At 35.9% G+C, this 16,346-nt stretch overlaps 1 protein-coding gene across 1 annotated transcript in view; it reads right to left on the bottom strand.

Annotated features, from left to right (window-relative positions):
* Slc17a6 (solute carrier family 17 member 6) overlaps positions 1-16,346 on the bottom strand; it is a 41,073-nt gene that overhangs the window by 17,655 nt on the left and 7,072 nt on the right. Inside the window, exons 4-5 of the mRNA XM_015476410.2 lie at positions 1,403-1,517; positions 363-450 (exon numbers count right to left, since the gene is read on the bottom strand). Coding sequence (XP_015331896.1) covers positions 363-450; positions 1,403-1,517 — 203 coding nt within the window. The remainder of the gene's footprint in view (positions 1-362; positions 451-1,402; positions 1,518-16,346) is intronic.

Here is a 16,346-nt window from a genome sequence, read left to right as displayed (position 1 = left end):
AGAATTCAAAATAAAATTAATGTTTGCAAACATAAATCCACAGATGTCATTTGTTTAAATGTTCACTTTTCCAAATGTGTTTAAAATTTATGTGTTTTGTACATTTTTATGTCTAACTGTATTAAATAGAAAAATAGCAGAATAAAAACCAATCTTGACTATATTTAAAAACTAGATGAAATGGATCAACTCCTAGAGAAATACAAAACAGAAGAAATAGAGAGTTTGAGGGAACCAATAACAACTGATGAAATTGAAATGATGTTCAAGAACTTAATCCCCTGCCAAATCCAGAGAGTTTACTGGGTCAAGTTTACCACATTTTTAATTCTTATTCAAGGTTTTCCTAAAACTTTACTCACCACAAAAGGAGGTGGTGGCCAGCCTACTCCTCTCCAGAGGAGGGGCCCATTTGCTCCATATCCCATGACATGCTGGGTAGGTGACACCCTGCAATGCAGAAGATAATTATCATCATTTAGGATGCAGAGTCATGGGAAAAGAAGCATGTCTCCTTGGCAGAGGCTGTTTCCTAAAGGATGGGAAAAGCTGATACACATAGGGCCTCACTAATACCCTGAAATTTCATTTTAAAATCTTTCAGTTCAGACTATGCACTACACAGATTTTTTTCAGTGACTTGTTCGAATGTTTGTCAAACCTCAGGTCTTTCTTCCACCTCACATTTTTTTTCTGATTAAGGCAAAATAAAGAAAAAAAACTCATATTAATCAAGTTACATGTAATTCTGAACAGTTTATGAAATTTGGGGAATTGTTTGTGAGTATTAAATTCAGAGATTCCTCAAAAAAAAAAAGAATCTATATAAAAGAATCTGAGGCTTATAGCCTTGGAGTTTATACTTCCTGATAGTAGTGTCTAGAACTTAAGATACTTAAAATAATTAACCTTTTTCTATTATTTTGATGTCATTACTTTTAAATAGAGAGGAGGTTTTGCCAGTGTCTAAATATTTTAGATTACTTATCTAGTTCCACCATACTCCGTGGATAGAGAAGGGGCAATAGTTAGGACCAACTCAAGTATTTAAATGATAGTCTTCCAATGTCTACAGACAGATGAAACAAGAGCAAATCACTACCATTAGATGCCCAAAGTATATATTCAATGTATTATATCAGTGGATACTTATGATTAAGGACATTGAGGACTTACTATAAAATGCCCAAGGGCTGGGAATGTAGCTCAACAGTAGAGTGTTTGCCTATTGTGTGTGAGACCCTCAGTTTGATCTCCAAGTATCTAATTACCTAACCTTTCCAGTATTACACTTTGATAAACTGTAGTTCAACTTAATAAAATATATTTATTTAGACAAAGACCAGTTAGTAGTTCTCAAGAACAAAATAATCTAAAATTATGCCATCCTATAGTTCCATACCTCAACAAGTCCCTGCAATATTCTAACAAAGATAACACATCCATAATGCACTCTGGCAGCTGATGGGATTAGCATATTTAGGGTAGAGGTAAGAAGTATGGCAGCTCCAAAAACCCTGAAATAGAAAAGACAGAACACTCTTTAAATGATTCATCATCATATAGGCACAGAGCTCAATTTCTCAGGTCAAGTTAAACACTTAATCAACAATTATAATTTTACAGTAGTTTTTTTTCTGAAATAATAAAATATATTCTGGACTTGATTGGTTAGCCATTGTAAACGCATACTTCAACTCTCTAAGAAATTATACATCATTCGATGCACAAGAAATAAAAGAAGAATCTAATAAACCTGATTATACTTACTTATTTTTGTCATAAATCTAATTGCAAATTGAAAAAGTTTAATGAATCATTGAATATGTATTTGGCCCAAATCTCAGTCTATAATGGAAGTTGTTTAAGGGCAAGAGCCTGTTTTTCAAATCAATTGTTTTAGCCCCAGCACTTGGCACAGTGCCTGACACACAGCTGGTAGTCACCGAAGGGTTGTTGAAAAATAATGATTGCATAAGTGGAGTCTGGCCTCACATTATAAAAGTTTGCAACTTTGTAGAAACTGCATATACATAGAAATTACAAAAATGGAATCATATTTTAAATGCCTCACAAGAAATCTAAGGATTACATATTATAGCACATGTTTTATAATACAAATAATCATACTTAATATATCTTTTTCTATTCCACCTTATTTTTCTTTCTTTTTTTTTCTTGAGGGGTGGGGGTTTAGGTAGTTGGAAAGATCCTGTTTGAGGCACACCTCCAAGATCATACTTACACACAATTCAAGAAAGAATTGCTACAAATATGGGGCTAGACACCTAACCCATTTGCAAGTAAAAATTCTATTCCATTTCATCATTTAAAAAGAGCTTCTGTAATTTTCACACTATGGAACAAAAATGTCCCTCAGCTGGGGAACTTAAGAACTATGCCCTTGCAGAGTTGTTTTGGTTACATACTATATATAATGAACTGACTCTGTTTGGGGCTAGTTTTATCAGGTCACACACTGATCTCCAAATTCAGTGAAGGTTGGCTGCCTCATAGAATCTCAAATTGTTCCAGGGGAAGCATTTAAACTGTTAAAAAGCATAATTTTTAAAAACCTGGAATTCTGAGAAGGGCCTTGAGTAATATTAATTGGTTCCCGAAATTTGATAGGTGACTTTATAAAGGGCTGAATGGAACAGCTCTTTTACCGTTACTCATAGGATCATCAAATACTGTTGTGTAAAAATATATGCAAGCTATGTCCACTTCCCCTCTGTGGTTTCTCTCCAGAGACAAATCATCACTAATCAGGCACGTATTCTATTTCCTGCTTCCTCTGTCACATCTGTGTGAATAGATATCTTTGGGTTTGAGTCAAAGATAATATTGCATGCTAAGGTTTGAGGGGGAAAATATCTTTTTGTCTACATTTGCCTAACATGTGTACAACTCTTCTTATAAGTATTTTGAAGGTATTATGCATAAATTTTATTTTGTATGACTATAAGTTTCCACCACTACTTCCCCTCTCCTAGTTTAAAGGGTCGTAAAACAGTACTGTCAGTAGATAAGCTGGTGAGAGATGAATTTTACTCATTCTTCCTCTTAGAATGTCTCAACTTCCATACTACAGACATTTAGGGCTAGACAATTCTTTGTTGTGGAATGTGGGCCTGCATATGGCATGATGTTTAGTAGCATCTCTACACACTAGTTGCAAGTAGTATGTCCCCATCCATTCCCATGCTGTAACAACTAAAACATTTCCATCAATTAACAAATATTTCCTGGGGGGACAACATCATCCCCCTCCCCGCATAGAGTTGAATCAATTATAAACTATAATCAAAATTAATGATTGCTTATATGACTTGGTGGATATCATGCTAACATTTCACATGCTATAAAATCCATAACTACTTAACACAATGACACAGGTATTATTACTGTACATATAGAAATTAAGATATACATAAGTGAAGTTACTTGTTCATGTTGTTAACCATTTCTAAATAAGGGATGCCTGTTACAGCTCCAGTTCTATCTTATTTCCAGGAAGGTGAGTTTTGCCAGAAGATTTATATCTGACAATGCAATTACTACACAGTAATGAACTTCAGAATTCTAACTATAAATTAAATATCAATATTCATACTATTATTTCTGAAATAATATGCCAGTAGGTCACTTTCAATGTTTAATTTCCACACTTCCTCTGAATAGTGTTTCTAACGATATGATTTTATTATATCATCTAAATGCTTTCAAGTTCACTAATCCCTTTAGCTATGCTTTTCATTATTAGTCGCCATTGCTTCTGAAAATAAATCGACTTTATTCTGTTTAAGGATAAAATCTACCAAAATCTGCATTGCCTCATTTTATCTAATTTTATGTAACTGCTATCCAAATTAATATCCAAGTAATTAAAATTCTGATTATCAAACATTTTGCCATGTATGAAACTCCTTTAAACTTTCTTTTACTATACAGCTAAAATTGAAGCAGCCTCCCTCCTCAACATTCATTTATACATTCACACATCTAGCCTGTGTGAGATTATATTTAGAGTAGAGCAGTATGCTAGAGGAAGAGTGCTAAGATTTCAGAGTACTTACTATACTTTTCCCACCTATATTACCTATTCTAATTCTTACAAAACCTCTCTGTGTTAGTTTTCCTTTCCTTTAACAACTAAGGAAATTGAAACAGATTGGCCCAGAAAATAGTAAGTGTTGGAGCTGAGATTTGAATCCAGAGATATCTGAAATGAAAACATGTGCTCTTTCATATATAAGATGCAGTCAGACACTCAGAAAGATAAGGATGGGTTCCTGTACTCCAGGACAGAGAAAGAGAGAACCAAGAGACAACATGTGCTAAAGGCCGTAACAGAAGTACAAATAGAAACCCAACGAGAGAAAAGCTCATTTCAGTTGGGTTGACCAGGAAGCATACCTTTCACAGGAAAACTTTCTAGCTAGGCCTTGGGAGATGAATATTAAAAAGAAAGAAATTCTGAAAGAAGGAATAGATCAGCACAGTTTCAAAAGTAGAAGAGGATCCAGTTCTTTAACAATGGGATATGTACTAAGAGATACATTGCTGATGATTTTATCCTTGTGCAAACGTCAAAGTATATTTAAACAAACTGTTGTGGCTATAATATAATCTTATGGAGCCTTCCTTGTAAATGTGGTCATCATTGATTGAAATGTCATTATGCAACACACAATGTTCCAGATACCAGGGCAGTATTGAATATGGCTACAAGTGGTGGAAAGGAAAATAAGAATATCTAGTATACAGTGATGGATGAGGAAGGTTTGAAGAGATGTAGGCAGGACAAGGAAGTGGAGAGTAGGGTCCAAGGTGTCAGCACATCCTAGAGAAGATGGAGTCTGGGGTGATCATGAGATGAGTGATGATTATGTCCCTAAAGTAAAGTAAGCATGAAGCTTACTGGAACTGACAGGAGAGACCCATGAAGCCAAGAAGTCGAAGGTGATCAAGACCCTCTCTTCAGGTGAGTTGATGGCTTGCAGAGGCACACATAGCTAATGTCACTGGCAGTGGTTGAGGGAGAAAAAGACTGACATAGATACAATAAAGAAATTTTTCTATGACTCTGTCTTGTTATTTAATAATGGTAAATGGTAGGTTATTTAATCTCTCTAGACTTCTGATTTTTTGTCCATGAAAAGAGCAGAGAGCAGCACTGTGCAATGACTAAGAACAATAATTTGAACTTAGAGCCAGCTTGCTTGGTCTCAAATATCATTTCTGTCACTTATTACTAGAGTGACATTGAAATGTATATTTAACTTTATGTACTTCATTCCTTGATTACAAAATGGGAGTATTAACAGAACATACAGATTATTACAGGTAAAGTATTCAGAAAACTGTCTGGCACATCCCAAACATTTAAGGGATGTTAGAACTTGTATAATGATGGTATTGATGTATTATGATAGCTCTTAAGACTGCTCTGAGGCTAGACAAAGGTCTAGTGCCTGGCACATAAAAATAAATTCATAATGTGAACCAGTCAAGTAGAAACCATAACAGTCAATGGTTATTGAATAATTAGAGTATCCAGATTCTCATTTTCAGCTAACAACGTATTATAAAGCTATAACTTCTAGATCTCTTTTATAGATAGAGTAACCAAGTCCCAATGAGTTTAAATAACTTGCCAGGTAATAGAGATAATAAACTGAAAACTATTTTTTATACTTTCTCAGTCTGACTGTAAATATATACATGTACACACACACACACACACACACATATATATATATATATACACACACACACACTCACATATATATATTGTATAAAAACTTTGAAGCTGGGCATGGTGGCACACACCTACAATCCCAGCAGCTTGGGAAGATGAGGCAGGAGGATCTCAAGTTCAAAGCCAATCTCAGCAATGGCGAGGTGTTAAGCAACTCAGTGAGACCCTGTCTCTAAATAAAACACAAAAAACAGGGCTGGATATGTGGCTCAGTGGTCAAGTGCCCCTGAGTTCAATCCCTAGTAGCACCTGCCAAAAAAGAAAAATAAAAAATGAAAAACCTTTAGAAGTATGGACAGTAGAAACAGTTGAGAGTGAGGATAGCATTGTATTGCTTTGCTCTTTCATTTTGAATTAAGTAGTTAAATGAGAGATTCACTTATATTTGCTTTGCCTTTTGTAAAGAAATCTGGCTTTCAATAAAGAAATGGAAGAAGTACTAGAATTCGGTATAGAAAAGAAGTTCAAGACTATAAAATAGTTTAGCACAATGATTTTTAGACTTTAGTATGCGTGATAATCAACTATCACTTTTGAAAATATAGATTGCAGGGTGTCAGAGTCTCTAATGCAGTAGGTTTTTGTGGGCCTGAGAATGGCACTTCTGAAAAGTTCCCAAGCAATGCCAATGTTGCTTGTCCTGCTTTGAGAATCATTGATTCAGCAATGCTAGGTATTCCCCCAGCTCATCACAAAAGAAGCAGATATGGGAGTGGGGATGACCTACAAAACTAGAGTCAGACATGAAAATGTGGGACTTAATTTTTTATCATAAGAGGCAGGATCAAGGCTAGAATAGAAACATCTGCTGAAATAAAAGATGTACATTTTTTAAAAAAACCCCACAAATTGAAGTTAAATCAAGAACCAAATTAAATTCTTTGACCTGAATTTGTCTTCACTAACCATATTGACTGAGCTATCATATTTTTCTTGTGGAATTTTACACAACAACCTGACATAGTATTAATTAAGAATACAAGTTTTGTAGATACACTGTGAGAATTCAGATTTCAGCTCTAATTTTTTATTAGGCATGACCCTCGGCAAGTTGTCCTCACTTAACTTCTCTAAGCCTCACTTTCTATGCCCGTAAAATGGAAATAACAAGTTACCAAACTTCAAGGGAACATTAAAAAGATTGAATACATCAATCATGAAAGGGTACAATGTCTGCTTTGGAATAAACGGTTTATAAACATTAGCTATCATAACATAAAAATTCCCTAGCCTTTAATAAATTTCACAGTTATTACTCCTCATCCTTCCTTCCAGACAGTTTTGTCTTGATTCAATTATGCTGTTTCTGTGAGCTTAGATACATTGTTTTTCCATGTCCTACAGAAATTCCAGCAGCCTGAGGTACATGAAGACATGTAACAGGAATTCTATCTTCCATACTGAAGTCACACAGGATTGATGGAGGTACCCCAACCTTTTAATTTGAGCTGCAATAGTCTTTCTAAAATATCTGATGGGAAGCAAATAATAAATTAAAAATGTGCAGACTTTCCTATGTAAATACCTGTCTTAGTTTACCCCACCTTTATCCCTTCAATCTCATCTCCTTTCTTCTCTCTCCCTCTCCCTCCTTCTCTCCCTCCTCTCCCTCTTCTCTCTCTCTCTCTCTCTCTCTCTCTCTCTCTCTTCTCTCTGTCACACACACACACACACACACACACACACACACACACACACACCTCTCTATTCTATTCTACTCTGTGAAGATATTCCTAAAGCACTGTAGATCACTTAACCCAAGAGGTCATATGATCTTTCACTTTACCCATTATTTGTGTCCCATGGAGAATGGAGTCCAGATTTCATTTATTTTATTCCCATAGTGCTAAAAGAATGCTGTGGACATAGGACATGTCCTTAGGTCATGCATTTCCAATTACTTTTGGGTAAATGCTTAACTAAGGATAATAATAATTTCCCTTCCTACCTATATGTAGGCAGTATCAAATCTTTGTTCTTTGAATCTCCTTTATCTCAATAAACTTTCCAATTAATTGACCACTTATTTGTTCTTGAACTGTTGCTGTGGCATCCTACCAATTCTAGGAAGCTCAGTTCCTTTCACAGAATAATTGTAGGTGAGCAACTTTGGGTTGGAATTTAGAGCACACCTGTGGATAAATCCTCACTTGAGATAGTTGCTAAGTTCAAGTACATGGCCCAGTCTGGCCTCATCCTTAGATCTTTCAAACAACATTGGAATCTCCTGAAACCAACTGTGCTCACATTGCCTGTTCATCACTGAACACTCCTCATTCTCTGAAACCCTATAATCAGGTTTCACAGAAATATTGCCCAGAAAATAATATATACCATAGCAGATATTTTAAGTCATCCTCTGATCAAAAGACCTGTCTAGCAATCAAAACCGGCAAACATGTAAAAGCTTGAAATTATTCCACAGTCATGCTCTTTCCTATGATCCTAGTCATATAGTGACTCGGTGCATATTTTTTAAAAAATTAAATTTATTTAACAGGAGAATTTAATAGGAGAAATGTGTTTAGTAAGGAATAATATAATTTGAAATCAGACATCCTGGGATTTATACTATATCTCTGACCATTGAGTGGAATCTGGGAAAATAATTCTACTAATTCTATATTCAGTTTTCTCATGAGTAAAATAAGTTTCAGGATGCTTGCCTTATAAAGTCACTGTCAGGAAGAAAGACATGTATTAAAAAGTTAACTCATCTGTGAATTTATTGTTTCATTCAACTCTAATTTCATGTGCCTCCTCAAATGGAAAACTACAGCAATTAGGAAGATGATTTATAATTCATATCCTCTGCCTTTCTTAATACAAATTTCTGCTGTTTAAAAGGAGGTAGAAAACTTCTTGCTGAATAATCTGCTCTACACTGACTGGAAAGCTCTTTTGATATTCATGACTCCTTTCCACTTTACATGGAGTATCTCTTCTGTGTTTCAATTGGGTCTAAAAGCTAGATTCCCAGACCTTTGCTGTTGTAGAGGATAGGAATAGTCTTCCCTTCCTCATCATATAAATTAAGGAGTCAGGTATGGCTTGACTTCAGCAGGCCTAAAGAAAACATTTGTAAATACTGGGGAATGATATTGACCACATTACACTGTTACATAGTGTTACATGAATAGGTAATAGCGAATCACACTGTTAGGTTTAATTGTAATGCAACATGAAAAATATGGAAAAATAAATAAACAAACTAGATTACATAAGGTTACAAGGAAAAAAATATCATAAAACCAAAGCAGAAAAAAAAAGGAAACTTTTGTACTGTTTTTTAGGTGTACTTTTACAATCTTCGTGTTTTTTAACACCCACTGTGGAATGTTTCAGGTGCATTTTCAATGCTTCTTCATAGATTAAATGCTAGCATGTGATAATAGTATAGCTCTATGTGAGTATGCCTTAACAATTTGTGGTTATAGAAGAGACATTTAAGACTCTTCAGTGTGATTAATGAATTACATATTTGTAAAATTAATCTTTGAATTTGGCTTTACAGACTAGTTTTGGTTGTTTTATTTTGCATCATTTATTGCCTTATAATCCTATCTCAATAAAGAAATTCATTTAAGACTTGATTGCTCTTTTTTTTTTTTTTTCCTACACAGGAGTGAATAATTAACAGGAAAAGAAATACTACACCTTACATAAAAATGCATGTTTAGAAATGAGGAAAGTTTTCTAAATAAATAACTTGTCCAACTTTTGGCTCTTTTTGACTTTTTGAATTGTTAAAGGCAAGTGCTCTATCGTATGAGGCAGTATATTTATATCACTATTACATGTTCAAATAAAGCCTCAATGAAAATTTTAACAGATTACACACATTTTTTTCAACAATGAAGTAAACGTATTACTTCCACTAAATAAATAATCAAACTAGATAATTATTAAATATTTATGCATGTGTATTGCTCAATTGAAAATCCAAATAATAAATTGAACCTCAACCAGACTAATATTTAATTTTGTTTAAATTGCTTCTTATAACTGGCAGCTAAAATGCTACAAAACCCACTCAGGGTGTGAATGCAAGTCAGAGATATGTCATTAGCAACTGGGCTGAGGGGAAAAAAAAAGGAATGAAATGCCAACTAATTTCTAAAATCTTTTCTTTCCCTAAGAAAAGTATTAAAAGCATATGGGAACTCTTAATTTTTTTTTAAAAGAATAGTATTATAATCTCTGAGAGATAAAATGAGGGCCATTTGCATATTGAAGTTGTTTTTCAAAATGATAAACCATTTGAAACCACTTAAAATTGTTTTCCTCATGATTTCCTCTGCTCAAATAACAAACTAAAATGAATTAAATTTGATTATTTTTCAATTTAAAGTCTAATTTCTATTTGTTTTTTCTCTACTTGACTCTCTCTCTCTCTCTCTCTCTCTCTCTCTCTCTCTCTCTTTCTCTTTCCTTTCCTTTCTCTTACATATGAAATGATCAAATTTCCTACAGTTACTTTAGGAACACTGGTGTAGGTGTGGTGGGAGACTCTATAAAACTAAAGAGATTAGCAGTGTTTGCAAAAAAACTGCATCACAAACTGCCTGAAGATTAACATCTGAAGGGGCCCCATAAAGAGTTAGTAGTGAAATTCTCAGTCACTCATTTCCATAACAAACCCCCTGGAGTATCAGGCCCACCCCAAAAAGATTTGCCCAGAATAGGTGACAGAAACACTGGTGACTTGTCACTTCCACAGATAATATCCATTTTTCTCTAAGTCAGTCAATCAATTTCCATTTGGGCAGTAGCTTGTCACCTAACAGGAGACTAGAGTTCCTCACCCCAGGTGTGGGACTAATCCTTTCCTGGAGGGTCTGCATTAGTAGACTGATGCAGGCTGTTTAATCTATTTAATCTAATCAAATCAGGGCCTGGGTGCCTCCCTTTGTCACATCTGATGCCCCCATTTCCGTATTAAAAAAGGAGTACACAGGCACAAGCCAGCCCACTAGGTCCCTTGGTACATCATTAAGTTGTAAAAATGACTTCATCACTCACGACAGAGAAATTAGAAGGCCCCAATGGTGGCATATGGCAACTGGAGAAGCGCTCTACCAGCTGCCCACCTGACTCTCTCTCCAGCAAAATCATGTCCCTCCCCTCCAATAGCTGCCTCTGCACTGCAGTAGACTGCTGCAGCAGCAGAAGCTAGAGCCAGGAAGGGGGTGAGGGGACTGGAGAATGGAGAAAGAGAAGCTCACGTCTGCAAAGCTTGTGCTAGTCCTTGGAGACCCCTCCCCCCCTCAATCCATCTATTCATGTCCTGGTAAAGGGTATTTTCTTTTGTTAAGGGGGGAAATGAAGAAGAAGAAGAAGGAGAAGGAGAAGGAGAAGGAGAAGGAGAAGGAGAAGGAGAAGGAGAAGAAGAAGAAGAAGAAGAAGGAGGTTGCATTACCCCCAGATACCTAATCTATATGGCCCCTAAGGGGGTAAGGAGATAACAGCTGCATATTGGTTTGATAGGCAAGTAGGTGAATCATAGAAAAAGTCACCTCTGGCCCTAAAGACTGTGTGCCTATAAATCATTTCCACCACAGCAGGATGGTAGACTCTTGCAGCAGGCTTTATGCTCAGGTTTCTTTCACACAAAAGGAATTTGCAAATATATTTTTTACTGAAAGGATTAAGAATCCCTCTTTGAAAGGGATGGCTAAGTAGAGAGGACAATGAGAAATAGATAGATAGTAGATAGATACATAGATAGATAGATAGATACATAGATACATAGATAGATAGATAGATAGACAGAATGAATGAATGAATGTGTGTGTGCATGAGTATTTGCTGACAGGACTTAGGAATTCATTTCCAATGCTTCTTCTAATAAATAAACCAAGCACACTTTTACTGTTTGATTCTGTGAAGGAAAAAGAATAGCAGTAGTAAAATCATTTCTTTCTGGGCTTAAAATGTCAATTGTTGGCATTTGAGTTGTTTGCTTAAAATATTTTTACTCTCTGAAAATTAACAAGAGATTCTTTTTATATAATCAGGGAAGCCAGGATATTTACCTAAATTATATCAAACTTCACCTTTATAAATGAAAATGTACCTTTATAAAGAGATGTAAAGTCATACCTTTGGATCTGTTCATTTTAAAATACACATACTCTTTCTCTCTCTCTCATATCAGGATTATGAATTGAGTCGTTATTAGTCAAAATCCCAAGGAAGATTGCACACACAAATATAGTATGTTTCTCCTGGGGGGGGGGGCAGGGGAACCTTGGGTCTGCCAAAGTCTCCTATCTCTAACTCATGGATTCTCCCCTGGATTTGGAGCAGGATAGATTATAGTTATTCATTCAGAGAGCAGGTAGCTCAGTCAGCTGCTGAAAATGAACTTCGTGGTGAAGCACACAATCTTAGGCAGAGATGTTAAATCTCAGTGTAGAAGTAGTTAGAAGCCATGCATTTCGAGACACCTGAGTTCTAATCAAAATCCCTTTGTGACCTTAACTAAGTCACCATATCCCTGATTCTCTATTTAATTTTCTAGTCTGTGAAATAGAAGGGTTAGATTAGGTGAGCCCTGTCCAGTTTTAATATGGGTTCCTCTCATGGAAGTCACTGTATGCTACAGCATATGTGATTTTTCAGCCTCTTATTTATAGAGTTATATCTTTTTCTTAGCAAAAGTTAAGTTAGAAATGCAAGAAATATCCGAGGAAACAAAATGTTGTCCTATAAATTGAACCTTTGTAAATAAAGATAGGAATAGAGGAATACTGTAGTTTTAAACAGAAAAAAAATCTAACCTTGAGCTTAAATGAATTTATGTAAGTGTATTTATGCCTGGCTAATATTTAAAGATGCGCTGAATTACTAGCAGACTCTATGCACTACCAAAAATAATTGTTAGGCTAGCTCTTAAAAAGCTTTCAAATGAGATTTATGGAATTTTTAGTGAATAATGATTTCAATTCTAAATAATATGGATGGGAGAATAATTTTAAAAAACAGAAATGAGATATGAAAACAGGCCTTTTTATCACAATGGAAATAATCCATTAGCATTACTAATACTTAAGACAAAAATGAACAAGCTGAATAGACATAAGGGTTTTTTCATTCTGTTTTTTCTTAATCTAAAATGGCATTAATAATAAATAATAATATCAAGAAATTACCAGGTTCTAGACACCTCAAAAAATTTTAGATATGTTCCATGCAATTACCTACACTTGTGAAGCTTGCATTTACTGGATAAAGTGAAATATTGGTATGAAGGGTGGTAAATACTGCATAAAGTAGAAGCAGCATGGAGAAATCAGGAGGACAGGAGCAGGGGAGAGGAAATTATACATAGGGTCTAAATAATATTTCCACCTGGAAAAAGACAAGAATAGTCTTTGTAGATACAGTGTTATACATTCAAGACATAATGTTGACCAAATTTCCTTTGGTCTTTGGTGTATCTGGCCTTCTTTGGTTATGCTCTTTGCAAAAACAAATCTGTTTTTTCTTTTTTTCCTTTACAATTAAACACTCACCCTGGTTCTTCACAGCAATTGAAACATACAATAAAAACAACCCTTAACAATTTCACATTTGTAAATATCTAAATTACTATTTTCCCCATGCCCTGTATTATTTAAAGACAAAATTAATTTGCTCCAAATATCTTTTTATCACAATATTAAGTATGTTCTCATTTTAGAACATTACAGATTTCTAAAGGAATCTTCTTGGATTTCCCATTTTAAGGTCCTTCATGGAAGTGACTAATTTCTCCTGCCAATGATGTGCAGTTTCTCTTTAAGGAAAGACAAAGGAAAAAAATTACATAAGCGCCCTCCTTTGGGACTGAATTTCTTCCCCTGCTGACTCTACCAGTTTCTCTTCTCAATGAGTAGGAAAGCTGAAATACTTAGAATTTGACCAATAAAAGGACCAAGAGTCTGTGTTCAGACTAAAGAGTGAGGCTGTCTTTGCTTAATCAATAAAAGGGAGAAGCTAAACCATTGCTGCTAGTTTTTCATTGAGAAATTTTCCAGGAGTAATAAGGAGCCTTTCTCTCCTGAGAAGCTGTCTCTATACACCTCAGTTCTTCCACTCCAGTTCTGCCCATAACAGTGATGGCAAACACTTTCCAAAGTAAAGCTCCTTTTACATCTAGAGGGAGCAGAATCTCTCCCCAGTCTTCCACTCATGGGAATCTCATCTTACTACCAAATTACCTATATGGAGAAGCTTACATGAATGGGCATACAATGCTTGTAGGTACAAGAATGGTCTCGCTGTGTTCTTACTGGTTTTGAAAAAAAATCACATTAGGAAACATGCATATTTCAAATCTATTATGCAAATTTCTCAGATTTTCACCTATAAAAAGCCTTCTAAATAAAATTATATGTGGCATTCACAGGACTAGTTGGACATTTACCATCATGCAAAAAATAGGTGTATTTGGCTGATTAAATTATTTATGATTTTTATCATGATTTCTTAATATATTTTTATTATTAAGCATACAAAACTTTTACAATCACAAAAAGAAAATTTTACATATGCTGAAGATATATTTTCACAGGAGGCTTCAACTATATTTGCAATGTTTAGTTTTATTTTTAAAATGAAGAAACTGTGTCAAAGCTCTCAGATGTATGCCTATTTAATTTTCTGCATGTTCATAATATTCTACAATAATTTTTAACTTAACACAAGACAATTGCATATAAAAAACTGTTAAGTTTCCCACCCTTTAATATTCATTTAAAGGGAGATGAATTCGGATCCAGTAAGAATTTCAAAATTCAAATTTTTTTCCTATGAGGAAAATGTGGCAAATAAATTAAGAGCACCAGTCTTTTCATTTACTAAACATGACACAAATTACTAAACATGACACAAATGATAGCAATGAACTTGCTTTTTTTTTTTTTTTTTCCAACCAGGAAAGACCTGTTTACTGACCTCCCAGTGTTATAAAGAAGGAAAGCTGGAGCATCCCTAGTGTTTTCTCCTGGCAGGAAAATGTTAGCATTTTAGCATTTGGCAAGCTGAATATTTTGACACTGAAACAACCCTTAAAGGAACCACCATTCTATTTCTTTTGACATCATATTGAATTTCTTATTGTATTTTCTGTTTTTTTATTTTCAGGGTGGGGGGGTCATTTGGTATTTTTTTTCCTCCTGAATTAAAAATATTTCATGCATGTACATTTGGAGAATCTTTTAGCAAATTTTGTTTTGTTTTAGGAAATGTTTTTTAGGAAAAAAAACACTTAAAAACTAAAATTGTCACATGTTCATATTCAGTAATATTAGGTGGAGTGAATATTTTCTTTAAATGTTTTTGCCTAACATGGATTTTTTCTTTGATTTATCACATTCATAAAATGTGGGTCTTTACATCAGCTAGAGATAATTTAAATTGATTAATTTTAAAAGAGAATATTTGCCTCCCGCTGGGTCTGAGGGTTAATCATCTATGTTGTCAGGTAAAGACAATATCCCAAGGCATTATTCCTAATCTATTGCACCATCCTCTTAACATTTTGAATAACTGCCCCAAAATCTGAGCTCTATGGTCATAATGCCTACAATAAATCCCCAAGAATTTCTCCGGAGGCCCTGGAGATGGTAGGAGGCACTAGTCAGAAAGATGTCTCCAGGGAAAGGAACTGTAGGTGCCAAAACCAAGGGAGGAGGGGGCCTGAAAGACTTCAGTTAGCAGTGGGAGGGGCCAGAGTACAGAGGAAGGCTGGATTGTGATTAGGAAGGCGCTCTATTGTCTTCTTCCTCTAAAATGTGAATTCCAGCAAGACCTGGAAGGGTGTGTGCGCTTTTGTGTTCTTTGTCAGCACAACAATTCAGACTAAGGAAATTTAGTCTTGATTATCAAAATATACACAATAAAGCAAACGAAGCTGCCTCTCACTCTCGGGAGGCCGGGCTGTGCTCCTTGACATCCCCACCCATCAGTCCTTTTGCGGCAGGTTCTGCAGATGCTTCTGGGTAACTCCTGGAAGCTAGCGCTAGGACCCCGTCTGCAGCTACCACGGCTGAGCTGGAGGCCCAGGGCGCAGCTTAGCGCTCTCCGCACTCCCGCCCCTAAGCAGCCAAGCTCATTAACAGGTGGACTCGCGCCCCGGGCACGGGAAATCCCACCTGCTTTGATAGAGACCAGTCGATTTCGATTTCTTCAGACACAAAGCATCATCTAGGCATGCCCCAGGGCCAAGCATTCCTCGCGGCCTGCAGGGGGTCAGCGCTGTAGAGATCTGGGACTGATGATTTTTTTTTTTTTAAACTCGTGGGACGCACGGGTAAAAGCACCACACTTGACGACCCTCCACACCCACTTTGCACACCCGGGATCACGCTGTCTTGGCCAGGGGGGACTGCGAAGGGTGGGGTGGCGGTTCCTTGTCTGGCTACAACTCCTATTCTGTCCACCCTTTCTCGAAAAGCCTGTTCAGTCACCGGAGTGGGCAAATTTGCCCGCGGTCGCCTCAGAGACCCTAAATCTTTTTGACTCTGGAAAAAGACAAAAGTTCGTCTACCCCTTTGTGCGTTGGTCAAGGCACCAAAAGACTCCCCCCCCCCCCCCC

This window comes from Marmota marmota, unplaced genomic scaffold (genome assembly GCF_001458135.2).
Source record: "Marmota marmota marmota unplaced genomic scaffold, marMar, whole genome shotgun sequence".
In the NCBI taxonomy this organism is placed as follows: Eukaryota; Metazoa; Chordata; class Mammalia; order Rodentia; family Sciuridae; genus Marmota; species Marmota marmota.
This window is presented reverse-complemented; position numbering and strand designations above follow the sequence as displayed.